The 19205-nt window shown below is 48.8% G+C and overlaps 1 protein-coding gene across 17 annotated transcripts in view; it reads right to left on the bottom strand.

Moving 5' to 3' along the window:
* Positions 1–19205, bottom strand: part of DTNB (dystrobrevin beta) — a 214843-nt gene that overhangs the window by 7185 nt on the left and 188453 nt on the right. For 12 of the 17 annotated variants that reach the window (XM_055809648.1, XM_055809643.1, XM_055809642.1 and 9 more), the window contains 3 exons: positions 12743–12902; positions 6327–6416; positions 3153–3206 (listed from right to left, as the gene is read on the bottom strand). In XM_055809648.1, the coding sequence (XP_055665623.1) occupies positions 3153–3206; positions 6327–6416; positions 12743–12902 (304 nt within the window). Of the gene's footprint in view, positions 1–3152; positions 3207–6326; positions 6417–12742; positions 12903–15925; positions 17395–19205 lie in introns of those variants that run through there. The other 5 variants (XM_055809646.1, XM_055809649.1, XR_008747996.1 and 2 more) reach the window with 4 other exon arrangements.

Raw genomic sequence — 19205 nt, 5'->3', positions numbered from 1 at the left:
TTGACTGGCAATGCTTTGTCAGCCCAGGAAACCATTCACCTTTATTGCACAAGGGGTCGTCGCTGCCTCATGGTCAACTTGGTGTCCATCAGGACCCCCACGTTCTTCCTTGCAAAGTGGTGTGCAGGTGGCCTCCTGCTTGTCCTGGGGTTGTTCCCAGGGACTTCACACTGCTCCTTGTTGAACCACATCAGGTTCCTGCCCATTCATTTCTCCAGCCTGTTGAGGTCCCTCTGGATGCCAACGCGATGCTTTGGTCTACAGCCACTCCTCCCGGTTTGGTGTCACCTGCAAATCTGCTGAGGATGGACTCTGTCCTGTCCTCCAGGAAGGGATGGCTGCATTCTCTATAGTTTTGATCAGTATGGACAACTGTATTTCAAATTGGATATTTTTGTCTAACAAATTTTATGGGTCTGCAAACCAGGCACTTTTTTCCAGCAGATCACAGCTCTTTAGTCCCCTTTTCAGTGATATGGAGGTTATAAAACCCAAATGGCCAATACATGAAGGGTCCAGCTCATGGAGAGTCTTGTTCCAAGTGACATTGTTATGGGTTCACCTCTTGGTCACCAAGAGGACCATGCTGTCTTGGAGAGAGGCAGCAGGGCCACAGCAAACAGTGACTGCGGGACAGCCTTAGCCCAGTGGGTGTCTGACCTGGAATAATGTCTGGCACACACACAATGTACGGATATGTAACACCAGGCTTCAAGAAGGGGTAATGCAAAGAGAGCACCGAGGCTGGCTGAACTGCCGTGGGGTGACGTCTAACACAGCTGGATGGATGTGGCTTTGCCAGCTCCCGACTGTGCTCTTCTGTGCCTGGAAACCTTGTAGACATCTTCTCTGGAGATGCTGCTTAATTTGTAATCCTAACCACAAAAGCCGCAGCCAACTTGGAGTCTTCCCGGATGATTTCATCCTGCTAAAGCCCTACCACGCCACTGCTATATCAAGCCTACAAATGTAAGCCTTTCCAGCAGGGAAGCGAGTTCTGAGGTTGATTAATTGAGACACAGAGAAATAGGAAATAACTTTGTGAAGAAACTTGTGAGGAAGCCCAAGGGTGATGCTGTCCCTGGGAAACACATTGCAGCAGAGTCCCCGAGAGGACGACTGGCGTCCCCCTTGCCTACACCACTGCAGAAGCTGGGGAATACGCAAGCTGCAAGTGATTCTTCTTCTTGTTGATTCAGGAGGTGGAGAAGTAACAGGCTATTGCTGCAGGTAGGGGCAGCTTTGCTGAGCCAGGGATGCAGAAAGTCACTGTGCAAAGAACAGTGTCGGGGCAGGCAGAGCTCGGTGTGGGCACAGGGTGCTGCTGGCCAGCCCCGTTGGACCCCGCGTGCCTGGGGCATCCTGGCCGCGGGTCCCTATAGGTAACGTGGGCAGAGACCAAGTGCTTTCCTAACACCCATCCTCAACATAGCCCACACAAACCCCAGAGCCTGACGCCCCATTGCTTTGGTGTCTGAAGGAGCTCCCGTAGTGTACGCACTCTGCAGGAGGACTGCAGTTCATGTATTGATTTTTCCTTGATTTTTCTGCCAGATTTTTATCTCAATAACTTTGTGACATTAAGAAATCACTTACTCTCTGGCAGAGATAACGTTTACATTCCACGTGAAGGCTTTTGGACCAAGTTCTGCTTTTGGTTACATGTCTCAGTGCCCCCCCAGCTTCAGCGCTGCTGCAATGAATAACAGAGCTGAATTTGTCTTACTATGTCTCTGCTACCATACATCATATTTCAACTCTTCAGAATCCCCCTTTCCCATGCAAGATACAATGCACATTTGGAAAAAAGCAGAAGGGTCATCTGCTAAGCATCTAAAATATTTAACTGAAGAGGAATGTTCTAGGGCAAAGAGGGTCCCGTGATTTAAAGCGAATGCAATTCTGCCTTGAAAACTCCTGTTTTAGCTAAAATAAAACTTACTGCATTCCTTCCTATGAACTGATAATGTCTCACATTGAGCACTTCTTCACACAAACCTGTAGTATCTAATCCTGATGGACAAACTGTCAGGAAGCAGAGCATTTCCAAACACCTGAATGCTTTGCAGAACTTGCTGGATAGGAAAACGAGCTCTGTTGGTGAGAAACATAAGCCCCACCACTTCAGCTTAGCCAGAAGGAAAATGAGTGTACAACAAAAAAAGGATAAAAAGTTCTGGTTTGTTGATGCTGAAATTAGGTTTGTCTCAAGTGAGACAAATGCTCGGGCTGATTCAAACCTGTCCAAGCCTGTTTCTTGTGCTTTTGTTTAAGACACAGAAAACAAAAGTCAAGAGACCCCATAGCAAGGTCTCTTCCCAAGGGGGGGTCTGGGAGGTGCTTTTGTGTTCGCTTGTGGACTGTGGCATGAGGAACGGACCTCCTGCAGACCCCTCCAACTCAACCATATGCTGCACGGTTGTTTGCCAGTCTTGGGGCTGCGCTCCATGCCTGCGATGATCACTTCCAGCCCTGGGAATAACTCTGCTAGTATGTGTGATGGATTCATTTGAACTGAAGAACGATGTGGTCTGGGGAGGATAAGCATCTAAACCTGCAATCCAGGGATAGCGGAGATGAAAGAGACCTCCTGTGAAACCGCGTTCAGTCCATGGCACTGCCTACACGGGATTACCATCAGCAGAGTAATTCTGAACATTTGTCCAGCCAAGGTCACAGGAGGCAGTGGTTCAGCAGATGACAGTCCCACTGCTCAGGGACTTCATTAGTAACCAGCCCACACTTTGGTTTTTTTGAATATATTCTTCTGAACTGAGCTTCTCGCAGCACTCAGAGCAACTCCTCCTCTTCTTACACATTCCTGTGCATGACCTTTGCTGAAAGCAAAACATTCTTGAAAGCTGAATACACACCCTGAAGAAACCCTGGCCATGGTGTCATCTCAAGCCATGGCAGATGTTGGAGAGAACGACCCAGCAGCATGGTGATGGCCAGAGCAGCAGATAAACCTGTGCCGTGTCTGCAGGTGGCGTAACAGCAGCACCAGCAACGCGGGGCTGCTTCCACCCAGAGCTGCCCGCACTCAGAGCCTTCTCCCGCTCCAAATGGAGATGGCACCCTGAGCTCCTGCAGAGAAGCAAGTCAGAAAATACTTTACAGATATAGTTTGTGGCTATAGTTTGTGCCCTTACCTTGGTCCTTTCCATTCTGCATTTTTTCTGTTTCTTCTTCATCTTCTTCCTCTGCTTCAAAAAAAGAAAAAAAAAACAAAAAAGAAAAGCAGACATGAGACAAGGAGGTGAGAGAATAGATGCTTGGGGAACACTTCTCCGTGGCAAGGAAGAACTGGCTTTTCAGGCACTGCTGACACTGGAGGGGAAGGAGGGCAAGTGTTCAGGCTCCCAAGGAGAACCTGGGTGGAAGCATCACCATCCTTCCAATGGCAAAAGGCCTGTTCGCTGCTGGTGGCCAAAGAGTCCCCACTTCATTGTGGTAAGATGACTAGAGGTTGTAGAGCGCTAGCTGGAAGCGGTGCCTACATTGCCCAAGAGTGGACTACTATCTGGCCCAGGCTGTATTTGGACCAAAGTCCCTCATTCACTGTAAGCAACAACGCCCTGCACAATGCATAGAGTGGGAAGGCAGTCAGGACTTTCAGGCTTTTTAGACTTTCAGAAGTAAAATGAAACTGGTTTATGGTGAGGTGAAAACCTTGGAGGGTCCCTCCTGGTGCTGCAGGTTCTGCCCACGCAAGGTGTTCAGTGAGCTGATGCTCACGTTGAGGCAAAGCCACGTAACTGGTGACAGGCTGTGCCCCCCGGGACAGGCGCTCATTTTATGTCTGAGCACTGGCTGTTCATTGTATTTAACTCTGGTTAAGCTGAAGAGAGTTTATGGCCAGGCTCGTATTTATGTAGCAGAGAGTGGGAGCAGAAGGTCACATTCTTCTGAAGATGATGGCTCATATCTCTCTGTGCAACATTTCAATGAGACCTGTGTAAACAGGTAATGGTTATCATGAGTGGTGGTACCACTTCTGCCTACTTCACATGCTGCTGAGAGCAGAGAGAGGGAGAAAACCGTGCAATGAAAGGCACAAGTTGACGAACTGAAGCGTTTTGAATCGATCTGATCAAAGGGGATCTTATAAACATTTGCTTTGTTGCTTTGACAGCAGGACCGGTGAGACATCTGGGAGGCACACAGCCTCTGCCTACTCAGCGATGGCTACCGATGAGCCCGTAATGCCAAAGAGATCACTGACAAAACCAAATGCATTTTCAATAACAAGAGAAGCGACCTGGAGCTCAGCAGCTGCTTTGCGTCCTGAGCCTGCTCGCTGTTCAGCAGCTTTGCAGGGCAGGGGCTGTGCCACCTCCCACAGCAGCACGGCCGGTGCCTGGAGAGCAGCACTGTGTGTCTTTTTAAGCTCAGTCGGGAGTAAAAATGCCATTGGTGCTCCCTCAGCAGGACCAGGAGCACTGGACTATCGGCGCAGGAGAGGGGGGATGGGGATGACGACAGTCAGAGCATCTCTGGGAGCCCATCTAGCAAGGGTAACCCGGCGCAGTGTTTCCTTTCCAAAGGAATCTGTTTTCTGAGCTTGTGCAAAGGTACGGAGAGACAAACAGAGGCGTGGGTGGTGCACGCACCAGTGTCTCACAAAACGCTCTGAACACAATGCCTGCAGCTATATCGGGTGAGCCTGGGGCTGGAGGAGGTGTCTATTCTCACAGCTTACCTCCGGGACAATATATGTTAAATCCCACTGACTCTCATCAGCTGAGGATAACTCATGCTTTTCCTAATTTACACAAATGGAATGGTTTCAGATACTTTCAAGGGAGCCTTCTTTAGTATCTGCATAACCTCAAGTAGGAGACTGTAATTAATTCCATTTTCACTCCCCTGTGAACCATAACTGCTTTGCACGATCCCTGACAAGCCTGAAAGGGCTGTTGATAGCACAAACCCAGGCTGTTTGCATTTGCCAAAGTCTCTGGGATTTCGGAGGACAGCAGGAGAGTCGCAGGTCCAGCTGACACTTCAGCTCTGCCACCAGCCAGCCCCGACTCAGCCATACTGCTGCAAAAGTGCTCTTCTATTAAAAGCAAAAAATAAAGTACTGCAGACATCTGTTTTGGGCAGAGGGCTTGTTCACCGGGTTTCAGCCCAGAGGGAAGAGAGCTGTTCGTCTCCAGCATGGTGATTTATTGAAGAAACACACGGCCCTTCACTGCAATGGCACCAGCAATGCTGCTGTCATTCATGAAAGACTTTATTAACTCACAGCTGTGTAAGCAGCCAAGACACAGGGTTTAGATGGGGTGGATTTACTGCTTAGCAGTAAAATATCAACCTGGTTTATAACTATGACTTCTCCATTAAGGACAGTGGGAACAAAAAGCATAACCGGCTTTAATGCAGAATTTGGTAAGTTTATGGGGGGGATTATGCAATGCAACTACTGGATACAGCGAGGGGCTGGCAAAATAGAAGCTGTGAGCTTCAGTCTGAATACAGAATGCTTTAATTCTTTCTTAAAAAGAGAAGGCAGCCCACAAACAAGCTGCTGAAATACTAAATGATCATAGCTGACAAGGCTCGAGAGCCACAGGATGCAGCCTTGGGCTACAGCAGAAGCCGCTCCAGGCCCATCAGGGCATTTACCTCCACTGGCACAGTAAAAGGGCATGAAGGGAATAATTATCTTTTTTCCACATCACTGTTTAATACTTTGTTGAAATTGGCCTCACATGCATTTACTATATATTTCTGGTTACGGTGTCTAACAGGGATTCACTGCAGAGGAGTCCCACCTGCTGCTCGAGTATCACCGCCACCGAGCGACAGTCTGGGGAGACTCGCTCAAAAAATCTGCCCCAGCTTCTGACTCGCCAGCTCGTGTTGGTAAGGAGCTCTGACTTCCAGAAGTGGGACTGGGAAGCGGCACTTTTCCTGCCTGCTAAGTGGTCCAGGACACGCCTGCAGGGTACTCTGGAAAAGCCGCTTGGTGCTGTGATACATGCACGGACCAATATAAGCAGGAGCGCGGGAGCTAGATGTGAGTCCGCTCTGTGAATCACCCAATGGTGCCACCAGGCTGGATGGTACCCGCAGAGTATTGCCTTAACTATCAGTGATAAAATCAATGGAAAGCCTGTTCAGAAGGTATTTGGAGTTCTCAGTGATGTCAGCTATTAAAAAATATTTTTCATTATATCACTGAAGAAACGAGCACATAATCTCACATTACACTTTTCAAATGGTTTTTATAAAAAGCAGATCTAAAGACAAATCTCCATCTTGTGGCTTCAAGCTCTCCTTTTTCTGCTGTACGCACGTGCCGCTCAGTTAACTCTTACCCGAATGCAGCTCCTTCACCAGCGATGACATGGTGTTGGTGATGGAATCAGCTGCGACTAGCAGGTCATTGCGGAGGTTCCTCCTTGTACCTGGGAGCAAAGCAGACACACAAACAGCGGGAATTAACACCTGCCATGCTGCCACTGCTCACCTCCTCAGCCATGCATCCGTCACCGGTCCCCACCGGGTGCCCTCCCCGGGACAGAGCTCAGACGCTGCAGCACATGGCAGGGCCCCATCCAAGCAACTCGGCTGAGTGAGAGGGGGGGCAATTTACTCTGAAACAGCCCAGTTCTGCTTGGCTGCCTGATTGCCTGTTTGTCTAATTAGCTATCACACCGCTCTTCTCCTTGCCAAGGACAGCACTTGCACGGCAGCTCAAGGGCAGATGCTTCTCTCCCCACAACAGGAGCTGCTGCGTGCTGGCCGTGGCGCAGCTCATCCACGCTCTTTGTTTGTGCAAAGCCGTTATCACCACCAGCTTCTCTGTTGCAATCAATATCACTGAGGTTTGAGCAGAATAACAGATAACTGAATTCTCGGCCTCTGCAGAGCTCTCCTCTTGCATCGCTGGAGGAAGCAATCCTCTTCCTCACTGTGCCACACAGCCAGGGGGAACGGCACTCTGCTGTCCCCCACTATGACACTGACCTGCCTAGTCCCAGTCTGGACACCCATCTTGTGCCAGCCTCTGCTTGAGGGACCTGGCCACCCCACCAGAAACCTGAACATCTGCCATGGCTCTGCAAGAACGACTGGGAACAGCAAGGTAATACGGACTGCAGAGGAACCATCAAACTGGCTGTTGCTCCTGAAAGAGATGAGCAAAGCCAGCAGAAGCTGCCTAGGATGATGCCTATTGCCTCTTGCTGACACTGGGAAGATAATGATCTTCTGCGCCATCTATTCTAGTTCCCCGTGCTGGGCCCTCTGGCAGAGCCAGCCATTTTCTTGCAGCAGAGCATCCTGCTGATCGCAGCCCCAGCTTTGCAGCCCCCAACCAGTGCCCACAGATGCTTGAGGATATGACTCCTCATCCCTGCTGAGCCCCCTTTCCTCTGGCACCTTTTTGCCCGGCACTGTTTTCATTTTATTTGGAGGCTTTGATGGTGTGGGGTCGTGTTTTCTGCCCCGGTAGGTGGTCCGTGGCTGCAGTTTCTCACGTTGCGGAGCCGATAGCCCTGAGCTGAAGCTTTGCTGGAAGCAGGTCCCTGCAGCGGTTCATTGGCCCCACCTTGGCCGCTCCTGTGCTTTAACTGCCCACAGAAAATGGCTTTAGCAGCCTGTTAGCCCACACAGGCACCAGATGTCCGCACCGGCACAGCCTCCGGGAGCACCACTTTGATGCTGAGTGTCTGACAGTGCTCTAAGATCTTGGCATTTGGGATCCTGTCCTGCCATTTACTCCAGTGAGGGCATGAAGACAACACGTGTGGAATCACTGGAGACATTTGATGTGACATTCTGCGGCTGTACTGAACTGTGGTAACGACAACTGTATGTTACACATTTACTTTTGTTTAAAGTTGGGTGTCTCATTCCAGACATGCTGCTTTAATGTCCCAAATGCTGTGCTGGCTTTTACTCTGTCCTTGGCTGGGGTGCCATCAGAGCGCCTGCTCCTACATTTTGCCTATGGATTTTAGTGCTGTTCCAGCGCTGCCAGAGCATGCCACTCAGCTGATGTGCTTTCCATCGTCATCTTCTTCCTCCAGGTTAAGTTGCCAACCAACCAGCATCATGCCCATGGCAGCCATAAGGCACTGGGTGTCTCTGTGCATGTACAAACAGTGTGCAATTCCCAGGAAAAAAATGCACATTTTGGCCAACAGGTCTGGGACCTGTGGCTTGGGGGATTCCTCTGCATCTCTTACACAGTGGAGGCCACTTTATCCAGGTCTCTAGATGTCCCGAGTCCTGTCACTGCATGTGCCAGCAAAGCATGGCCACCGCACTCCCTGGCACTACTCTTGGGAGTAAAAGGTTGTAAAATTCCAGCCTGTCTCCCCTGTGAAACAGATGAATAATGTTAATGAGCTCGTCTGGACATGTACGTGCAGAAGCCACCCGAAGCCCTCCTGCCTGGTAGCATTCAATTATTTTATTATGTGAAAACAGAGAAATTTTATCCTGTTTCCTGTGTTCTCCACTTGCCTTGAATTTGCCTGATTTTGCATGATTAATATGAAATAGCACTAATTGTGCAGATTGCCTTTCCGGAAGGATCATGCCAGGAAACTTGTTATGGAGTTTGTTTACCATTTTTTTCTTGCAAGAGCTTTTCTAGTAGTTGAATAAGCCACCTCTGTGGTTATCACGAGAGGATAAGCACAAGTTATACAAGGAGAGATCCACCTTTCTGCTGGCATCTGACAAATCCTGAGGGACTGTTTTCTTCTCCTCCAAGATGATAAACAGCAGAATTAGTTTTCTAATTAGATGGTGGCCTCTGTATCTGGATATTTCAACTGGAACACCATCGAAGCATTTTATTCTAATACAGCATTATTGCGTTCTCCCGCTGGCCAAGTGGAAGGTCAAGCGATCACCTATGGAGGAAACCTATCTAAGCTTAAGACTATATGATCAAGATCACTGGGATTTGATTCTTCAAAGGTTTCCTTCTCTAGACCTCCCCGCATTGATGGGGAAGCTTGTGGAGAACTTGTGCCCTGGGAGGAAAGACAAGACATTGGCATCTCTGCCCGCTGCTAGGTCACAGCAGCATGAGGTGGAGCAGCACCGAGACCTTCAGTCCCTTTTCTTCCTCTCTCCCACCATGACCTTTTATAAGAATTTGGTGATAGGCAAAAATTAGCAAAAATAATTTAAATGTTTTTGTTTTAAAAAAACACCCTAAAATAAGTGTACCCCAGGTATTGCCTGTAGATTTTTTGCTTCTGGGGAGTTGCCACCACCACTGACACCAAGCTGTTGTGATGTGGGTGCTGCACGGGTCCTCAGCCCAGCCCTGAACCATGTTATACAACACCTGGTTCATTGCAACATATATTTGGGATGCTGTCAGCTGTTAAAAACCTAGGAAACCCCCCAAGTTTTCACTTTGGGCAATACCAACAGGTCCCAACGAAGACTATCCCCTTATGAGCCAGTCATTCAGGTGAAAGGCATGAATGAGCCCTTGATTAATTACATCAACTTCTACTAGAGCCAGGAGTTTGAGGAAGACAGCTCTGGTGATTGTAAACTGTGCAGAGAAGTTTGCTTTGTCATGGCTTTTGCCTGTATCTCTGAAGAAAAAAACAGATGGATAGGGAGCAAATTTGGATGCCGAAGCAATACTGTAAAATGAAAAAAAGATCATGTAGGACAGTTAATGTACTACTATAATCATGTGTTCATTACTCCTAGCAGCAGAAAAGAGATCATTTCATCTCTTTGTGCCTTCCTAATTAAAAAAGGAAAGGGGAAAACGATAAGGCAGATAGAGCAGATTTTCCCAGTAACTGGTAGGACTCATTGCGCTGCTGTTCCACTTTATGCAGCCTGGAAAAAGAAAGCCAGCCTGCAAAGGGGGGAAGGAGAAGCAGCTGCCAAAGAAATCAGTTGAGAGCTCTCGGCTGTACCATCAAACTTGTTGTAGAGATGAAGAGGAGGCGACTGGACCACCCACAGCAACAGATGGAGTGTTGCGCCTCTGGTATTTGGCATCTTGCCTCCCTGGAAATGCCTGCTTCTGCTGTCGTTTCTGGAAGTGTTTAGAGAGATGAGGAGCTTGTTCCTACCGATGGGATCAGGAAAAGACATATCCTTCCCACAGATGAGTTGTAGATAGTCGGTGTTTTCAGACTGGGTGTCCGCCATCACCTGATCCGTTCACCAGCTGAAGTTCTGGAGAACAAGTAACAGCCTTTCCCTCTGTCAAGTATGCCGGGGGCTAAGGGCTCACAGTCCTTGCTGTAGTACTCCAGCCATCAAATACCGATTACAAGTATTTGCTGATGCTTCCTGGTTCTCTGCTACCATTTTGTAGTCTCCCTCCTCACCTTCTTCCAGCAGCAGCTCATTTAGGCAAGGAAGAATATTCTCCTGGAAGGATACATCCAATGAGTGGTTGATAAATGCAAATTGTTATTTAAAATCTGTTTGGTTTTGAGATACACCATCAGCTCTGGGAAGTTTATTTTCATGTTTTGTTCTGAAGAGGAGACCATCCATCTGACAAAGGTATTTAACACTAATATTCACAATCTTCCCTACCCAGAATGAGAAAACACCACCTCCAGTTTTGTGACTGTCTGTGATACAACTTGTCATCTTCTAAAGACATAAACAACCTGGCCTCTCTGGCAAGGCGAGGGCTCTTGTTTACTGCAAAGGACCAATGCACAGCAGAGGCTGCAGCATCCAGGCACTACAGGCTCTGGGATGTCTGATACCCCCTGGGATTTCCCATGGAGTACCAAGAGGTCCATATGAAGAGATGCTGCTCGCTGGTTGCCTCTGCCTGCAAACAGGTGAAGTCCTTGCCAGTGCATTAGGGAGAGGTGGATTTTGTGTCCTTCTTTCTTTTATTGTCAATAAGAAGAATATAAAGTAGGAGTGGATGTCCATCTCCAGAAACGTGGATCATGTTCAGAAACAACCTCTGTGTCTGTCAGAAATACCCAGGGAGACCAGGTCCTGCTGGTGTTTTTCTCACAGCTCTACATCCTGGGATGCTTCTGGAGTGCTAAAGATGAAGAGTTCTGGACCAATATGGGCAAAAGAGAAGAAAACAGCACATAAAACCCAGTGACACCACTCCTGAGAAATACGGAGCATGGGCACCCGTTCCTACTGGGAATTGCTCTCTCTACCACGAGCAGAGCTGAAGTAGCTAGGACTGAAGAATAATTAACTTCCCCCTCCTTTGCAGTGAGATGGTCCTTGAAGGTCAAAAAAATATTTGCCAAGTTTCTTGACAACAGACAGACAGTCATGTCTTTGCTTGCCGCCTTCCAACACTGCCAGGATCAAGTCTCTTCAGGGTTTGAGGAAGAGGCAGTGGTCTGCACTGAGATGAATAAGTTTCCATTTCATTTGGTTGTCTTCAAATTTGGGAGCCCTTCTTGAGCCAACAATGCCTTTGACATGGAAAAGCCTGACTTTTTTGAAACTCGTGACTGTAAAACTTTGTTGTTTTTTTTTTTTAAAAAAAAAGAGTGACAGCATCTAAGTATAAACTCACACTACCTACAGAAGTTGGGGAATAAAAATACATATGTCAACTGCTGCCCTGATTTTCTTCAAAGCATGATAAGCTGTATTATTCACAAATGGACAGCTTACCCATCTGATCCAACCATACCAATTTGACCGAAGAAATGGAGGACATGGTGGACACAGAAACTACCTGATAATCCAGCACTTCTTATGTCTACTTACAGAGCAGTCGGCAGCAATGGGTTTAGGCCAGAAAGTGATATTCTTTTCAAACATGGAGAGGAGTAACATGTAGAAAAGTTGCACAAGAAGGAACTCCAACCATTGGAGCAAGAAAATGTTAATTGTCCTGTGGATCCTTCTGCTTCTTTGTTACAGTCTCTCCTCTCCTCTCCTCTCCTCTCCTCTCCTCTCCTCTCCTCTCCTCTCCTCTCCTCTCCTCTCCTCTCCTCTCCTCTCATGTTTAGCACTTTTTTCTTCCTCTCCCCACGGGGCTGCTGCACATCTGTGTCTCTAGCAGAGCAAGTGAGCCGTTCTGCAGATGCGCACACCTGCCAACTGCTCCATTAGGAACAGCCTTCACTGAGTTGTGCTGTAAAACATCATCTTCCTTTCTGCCTCATAACCAGCAGAGAGGTGAGTAACTGTTAGCTAAATACTCTGGGTAAGAAGACTGCTTGTTTTCCTACTTCTGGTCATTAAACTGCTTTTTTTCCTCTTGTGAATCATGGCACAGTTTAACCACCAGATTTATAAATATGACCAGTTTTTAATGTCTAACTGTTAAACTACTTGCGGGCCTACCTTTCTGGGTGGGAAGATCATCATCACAGAAATAATTCCATTAAGCTGTAAAGATTAAAAATGTGCCCCCAAACTGGCTGAGAGCACAGAAATGGGGTTCGTAATTATTGTCTCAATATTGGCAAGTTACACTTCTGTTGTACATAGAATCATCGAATCACAGAATGGGTTGGGTGGGAAGGGACCTTAAAGACCATCCAGTTCCCACCCCCCACCATGGGCAGGGACCCCTCCCCCCAGCCCAGGCTGCCCCCAGCCCCGTCCAGCCTGGCCTTGAGCCCTGCCAGGGATGGGGCACCCACAGCTGCTCTGGGCAGCCTGGGCCAGCGCCTCGCCGCCCTCACAGGGAAGATTTTCTTCTTCACATCTAACCTATATCTCCCCTCTTTAACATGATGATGGCAGGATTAACATCAGAGTTGGTTCAGCTCTGTGTGATATTCACCTTGTGTGAAAGCTTCCTGCACATCTCCCCCGACACCTGCAAGCGAGTCCTGTGGGACATGCGTTGGGGTAGAGCCGGCGGAGGTGGATCTGACGGGCATGGGCATGGGGCGGCTGGCTCCGTGGGTGGGTGAGGAGTGTGCCGAGCCCGCTGCTTGCGCCTGCACGGGAGACACGAGACACAGTTTCCAAATTTTAAACTTTTTTTTTGGGTCAAAGTCTAAAAATAATTCTGGAAAAAAGAAAAAAAAGAAAGAAATGCATAAAGAAAGACGCTTCACCAAAACACTCTCAACTTGAGTAATGTGATGCATGATTGGTAAATGTTGTGGGAGGACCCTGCGGTGGTGGCACGTGTCAGGCTGCAGCACCTGAAGCTGGGCTGCGGGTGGTATTCACAGCTGCGCTGCCACTGGGGCGGGCTCTGACCTGCGGCCACTGTACCATATGCTTACTGTGTCACTGGTCAAACATCAAGTTGGAAAAAAAACATCAGGAAGGCAAGGAGTGACCTGCCTAGCCATGCGCTCCAGAAGGGCCCGTCACCACTTGGCTCCACTCACCCTTCCCACAGGCAGTGGTGAGGAAACCCCCAGAGCTCCACGGTGCCACTGAGGCTCTGCTGAAGATCCATCCTCTTTTAAAATTTATTTTTCTGTATTTTGTATAGAAAACAGATACTTTACATGTTTTTATTTATTACTAAAATAGTGATTTTTAGATTTTTAATTCACATTTTCTTCCAGCCAAACCTGCCCCATCTCTGCCATGCTGCTCCAAGAACCTCGTGAGCAGTTGTGCATCGTGGGTGCTGGTGCCTTCCTCGATAAGGCTCCTGGTGCTCCCCTACGCCTCCCCACGGACCGCGAGCGACGGTCCCAAGGGTCTTTCAGGCACTGCCTGTGTACCCAAAGTCTGCTGAATTTCATAGTAAATCACAAACAAATTGCGAATAATTTTTTCCCTGTGGTTTCAAGGTTTGGAGAAAACTGTTGTCGTACTCACTCGGGCAAATCTCCCCATGGCTCCAAAGAAGATGCTGCCCCAGCAAAACCTCCGGAGCACAGCCTGGGGTTTGGCACTGGAGTGATGTGCAGGGGAAGGAAAGGGACTGACGACCGTATGAGGGGGAGATAAATACGGGCGACTACTGACATGCACTTATTGGCTCTGTGTTTTCAAAAAAGCAATCTCACTCAAGCACTTGGCGTGCAGTGCCAGCAGGAGAACGAGCAAGGAGGCCATTCTCCAAGGGATGCACCTTGCTTGGTATTTAAGAACCTTTGCAGAGATCCCAGTTCCCCATCTCCCTCCTTCGGCTGTTCACAGGAGCCACTCGCTCCCCCAGCATCCATCCTTACTGCCAGGGAGGCAAAGGCATCACCCTTCCCTGGAGCAACGGCCATTATTTATGAGTGCTTTGAATGTGCGCAGTACTACTTTATTGCTAATAAGCTGGTTGTTCTCTGCAGCCACTCATGTCTGTCAACAACCTCTGAACCCTCCTGCTCAACTGCAAAGTTATTAGTGATCAGTTTTGTCTGGCTTTGCTGGCAAGGGTTTATGATCTGTGACTGTATTTATATTTAAGCACAGTCCCTATGCTGCAGTTGATTAAAGGAAAGCTATTCATACATAATTACACACGAAGGGCATTAAACCGTACAACGCATCTGAGCAAATACCTGGTTTGTTTGTGCCCTTTAGTTTGTCGCCTGTTTTTTAAGCCTGTTCATCGTTTGCTCCCTTTGACGTGCATCAGTTACCGGGGCAACCCGGCCAGCGCAGCGGCGATGCAGCGTGGTGACACTGCTAGCACCCAGCGCAGCGGTGACACTGCCAGCACCCCACAGCCGGCACTAGCCCTGCCGCAGGGCACAGCATCCACCGCTGGCACATTTTTTACCCGTGCTCACATTGGGTACCGCTCTGCCACAAGGTCCTGCTTCCCATGGGAGCAGCCAGGGACGTGATGCTGCTCAGGACCATGCGGGGATGGCTGCAGCTCCGGCTAATCCCTGTCTCTCTGCCAGCTCAAAGTTGACATTCTTATTAACACGAAAACCCAGTCATGTGTAAAATTGTCATTTTGAAACTGTATTAATTAAAATAAGTGAGTAAAATGTTCTTGTGACATGGGTGTCTGCAGGGGAGAGGGCTGCAGGAGGGAAATGACATCTTTTGAAGGTAAAACCATTAGAAAATGCAGATGCCACACCAGAAACTTCACTTCTCTGCACTGAAACCTCAAATAAAACCTTAAAAAATGACCTGAAAAATGCACAGAAACAGGCAGGAGTGTCTGAATTTGCATAAATTTGTGGCAAAAGATGCCTGCCCACAGCCTGGTGCTGCCAGTCTAGCACGTGCAACATGGCACGGTGCAAGAGGCAGCGTCCCCCCATCCCGCAGCTTTGGTGTGGAAGAACCAGCTCATTCCCACCAGCTCATTCCCTCTCCTCCTGGACCGAGTGTCAGCCTTGGCAGCTGCTCAGATGAGGAAAAAACAGCCCATGCATGAATTAAGGCTGAAGACCAGGAGGAAACCCAGCACTGACACCCGCATCGGAGGCGGAGGCCGATGAGCCGGAGCTGCCCTTTCCCCAGGAAGGAGCCAGAGGAGGCTGTGGGAATATTTTGTGTTTTGAAGCTTGTTCCCCTGGTTGCACCGGGCGCTGTGGGACTTCGGCACACGTTCCTGTTAACTACCTGAGACCTGCTGATGGTGACAGGTGTGAGATGCGAATGCAAAGCCACCTAGAGATTTTATTTGGAAGAGCAAAGAGTTCAATTAACGGAGTGAGCCTTCACCACTGGTTTCCTCTCCCCAAAACACATCTGCCTAAACTGTGAGGGGATGGATTTTTACCCTGCGTGGCAAACTTGACCCATCCCACCCATCTCCACATCTGGCCCATGGTGGTTTTTGCAGGTGTGCTTGCTCCTTGGACCAAGGGGAGCCCCTGAGCCCCTGAAACGCCTGGGCTGATGGGCTGGCAGTAACAGCCAGGAAAGCAGCACTCGGGCACCCTCCATGCGCAAGGAGACTTCAGCCCTTGGGGGGGCATCTTTTTTTCATTGTCATTCATCTTTGAGACGCTCTGTCTACATTTATATTCTTAGAGTAAGTGCCCAAGCACTTGAATTTTATGTTATTTTATTTTTTAACTGCTGGGCATGCAGATGGGCCACGCCGATTTGCATACTGCAGCCACCCGAGCAGAGGGGCTGGGAATGTCCCTCATCTGTGTGATGACACGGTTCCTGGAAACCATAGTGATTTTGAGAAAAGCTTGTGAGGTCACACATAGATGATGTACCTCAACGGGGAGCAGTTACAGGGCGGAGCTGCACCTCCCTGCTGCCCCTGTCCTCACGTGTGCTTGCACCCCACAGCACTCAGTAGCTGAAGGAGGATCTGAAAGTTTCAGTTTAGTGAAGACTTAAAAATCGCCTTTACCAGAAACACGCGCTGTCCCGGACTGCTGGGAACGTGGCTGCAGCTCAGGTCTGCAGGGCTATAGTTCTCAGGCAGCCGGTGCTCTGGCTGCTGCACTGAGACCCCACTGGTCCAGAAGCATCCCCCAGTCCTGACCAAGAAGATGAGTGAAAAAGCAACTCCTGGCCAGCACTGACACTTGTCAAAGCACAAGAAGGACTAAACCTTCTGCACTAAACCTTCTAGTGCAGCATCTTACAAAAGCCAGGTAGAAGTGCTGCGGTCTGAGCTACACCTGCAGGAGCACTGTGTGTGCAGGCTTGCAGGGGCTGTTGTAAAGCCCTCCAAGTTTACACCTCTAGGAGGAAAGTAATTATCCAAACTCCTTATGGATGATCTGGGAAATCTCAGCAAGGCCACAGTCCCCACCAGATCTTTTTCATTTTTTATGAGTGGAGATGACACCTGAACAGGTCTAGGAGGGGACAGGAGACCTGTGCAAGCCTCTCCGGGCTGGGCTGAATGAAAACTGACTATCTCTGGGGATAACGACCCCTTCCTGCTCATGGCAGAGCCTGACACAGATGATGCATCGATGGAGCTTTCCCAGGCCCACACGGGGACCAGACATCAAAGGCATTGGGAAAAGTAGCAGCTATCACTGCTGAATGTAAACCAGAGAAGTAGTGCTGACACCTCGGATGCAATAGACAGAAGCTTTGCGAAGGGAAGGAAGAAAGACCGAGTCCAAAGCAAATTTGTAATGATGCATTCACCAAATTACAAGTCAAAAAAAGTCAGTTCCACCTCAGCAACAAACTCAGGGTGCGTGTGGCGTGTTCACTACTGACATACTTTGGGTAACACTTTCTGAACACACTCTGCAGGTAATGCAGAAGCAAAAACTACTGTTGTCTCCAGTGGCATGATGTACTCCCAGTGCAAGCATACACATAAACAAATACCTGCAGGAGAGGGAATGGGTGCTTTTCAGGGCTAGGGCTGCATGTAGTTTTCTAGCACCTGGTAATAATCTGTTTTTCTCTAATCCCAGATAAAATAAAATAAGATAAAGTAAAATAAAATAAAATCAGATAAAATAAGGTGAAGTAAAATAAATCTGCTTTACATACTGATTTATCTTCTTGTACTTTATATAGCACATGTAGTCTTAGCATGCTTGTATATTTTGCCTCTGCACCAAATGATGAGCCCTGTGGAAAAATGATGCATGTGGAAAAAAGGTATATGACCTCTAGCTGTGATGCATATACATACAGAAAGCAGAAATAAGAACGTATGAGCTGGCGTTTCCTAACTGTTAACATTATTTGTCCCCTCAGCCCATGGCGCTCAGGCAGCGTGCTGCCTGTGGGACCCTGATGGCATCTGCAGCCGTGAGGAACTCCAAGGCTGATCCGAAGGATGCCCGAGGACACGAGTTAAAGCCAAGGGCACTGATGGTGATAATAAGCCTCACCAACAGCTGGGCTCACACTGCACAGTGTGAAACCAGTCTCGTCCTAGAAAGCACTTTATCTACTGAGAAAGCAAGAAAAGACACCTGGGGCAGATGCGGAGGGAGCAGCACAGAGCCTCTGCCAGCGAAGGCAGCCACCACGCAAGCCATGGGTGCTACAGCGTGGTGCCGGGGCTTGGCCCGGGGCAAAGGAAGCTGTGGGAGGACACGGCGGGTGTAGCTGTGCCTCTGCAGATGTGGGAAGTGAACCGGGACAGCCCGGAGGCAGCATGTGACTGCTAACAGCTACGCTCAAGGGATGGCTCCCAAGGCATCACTGCGGGGGGGGTGTGTCAATAAATCTCTCTTGCAGCCTTCCTTCTCCAACAGCTGGAAGGCAAAGGGAGTGACAGGAGGAATGATACAAGGTCCCATAAATACTGGAGTTGACACTACTCCTGTGGTTTGTGAAACTGATGAAGTGAGCCTGCACTGGGGCTGTTCCAGTGTCTCCGTTCCCCAGCACAGGCAAGCGCTTCTACAGCTTTGCTTGATAAAAAGATTCGTCTACCGAGGAGCTGTGTGTCGCCCTGCTCCTCCATGGCCACTGCTGCAGAGCCCACAGGATGGGAAACTACAAATTTATATTTACTTTGTAAATAGAGCAAAGGCAGATTTCAATAGGTTTGTCCTCTCTGACTCTGTTGGAGTTGCAGCCTCAGAAAATCCTGGGAATTATTGGCTCATTGCATATTCTTCCTGGACACTGCACCAAGGAGGGGACACAAGATGGATTTCAATTCAGAAAAACAATGAAGGAAACCTCTGACCCAGCTCCTGAAATGTTTGGCAACTGACTTCGATTTATTGGCCCCAGCTTATCAAGCCTTGTATACAAGAGTTCAGAGGTTTAACCTACCGCCCCCTCCCCTAATATTTCCTGAAGAAAAGAGGCAGAGCTCTGGCCTGTGCATCAAACCCACTTCAATGGAGGCACAGGAAACAGTGACCATGGCAGCTTTTAGCAGGTATACAAAATGCTGTCGCACCACCGTGTCCCTCATGCCAGCACTTTAACTGGAGGTCCCTACGTCTCTGGTGACCTGACGTGAAATTTTCTACAACCACCACGACAGAGGAGAGTTTTAAAGAATGGGATGAAAAATGCATTGAAAAATCCAGGTCAGAAGGACCCTCAGAGGGTGTCCAGACCAACCTCCTCTTCTGAGCAAGGTCAACTTCAAAGCGTTGCTCAAGGTCGTCTTCAGCTTATCTTTGAAAATCCCCCCCAAAGCTCCAGAGTTTAACCACTGTCATGGGAATTTCTTTCCCAAATCCAGCCAGACCCCCCCAGCTAAGGTGTGACCTTCCTTTCTCCACGCACCCCTGGGAGGGCTCTAGCTTTGCTTTCTCCTCAGTCACCTGCAGCAGACAGAAGTTTACAGCTGGATTTCCCTTTTGCCTCCTCTTCCCCAGGCTGACACAACCAGTTCATATGTCACCCTGACCAGAGGGTTTTGCAGGACACGGACATCAGGAAAAGCTTCTTCATGGGAGGGTCATCAG

Source organism: Falco peregrinus, chromosome 7, assembly GCF_023634155.1.
Source record: "Falco peregrinus isolate bFalPer1 chromosome 7, bFalPer1.pri, whole genome shotgun sequence".
In the NCBI taxonomy this organism is placed as follows: domain Eukaryota; kingdom Metazoa; phylum Chordata; class Aves; order Falconiformes; family Falconidae; genus Falco; species Falco peregrinus.
Note: the sequence above shows the minus strand (reverse complement) of the source record. Positions and strands in the feature narration are given on the sequence as shown.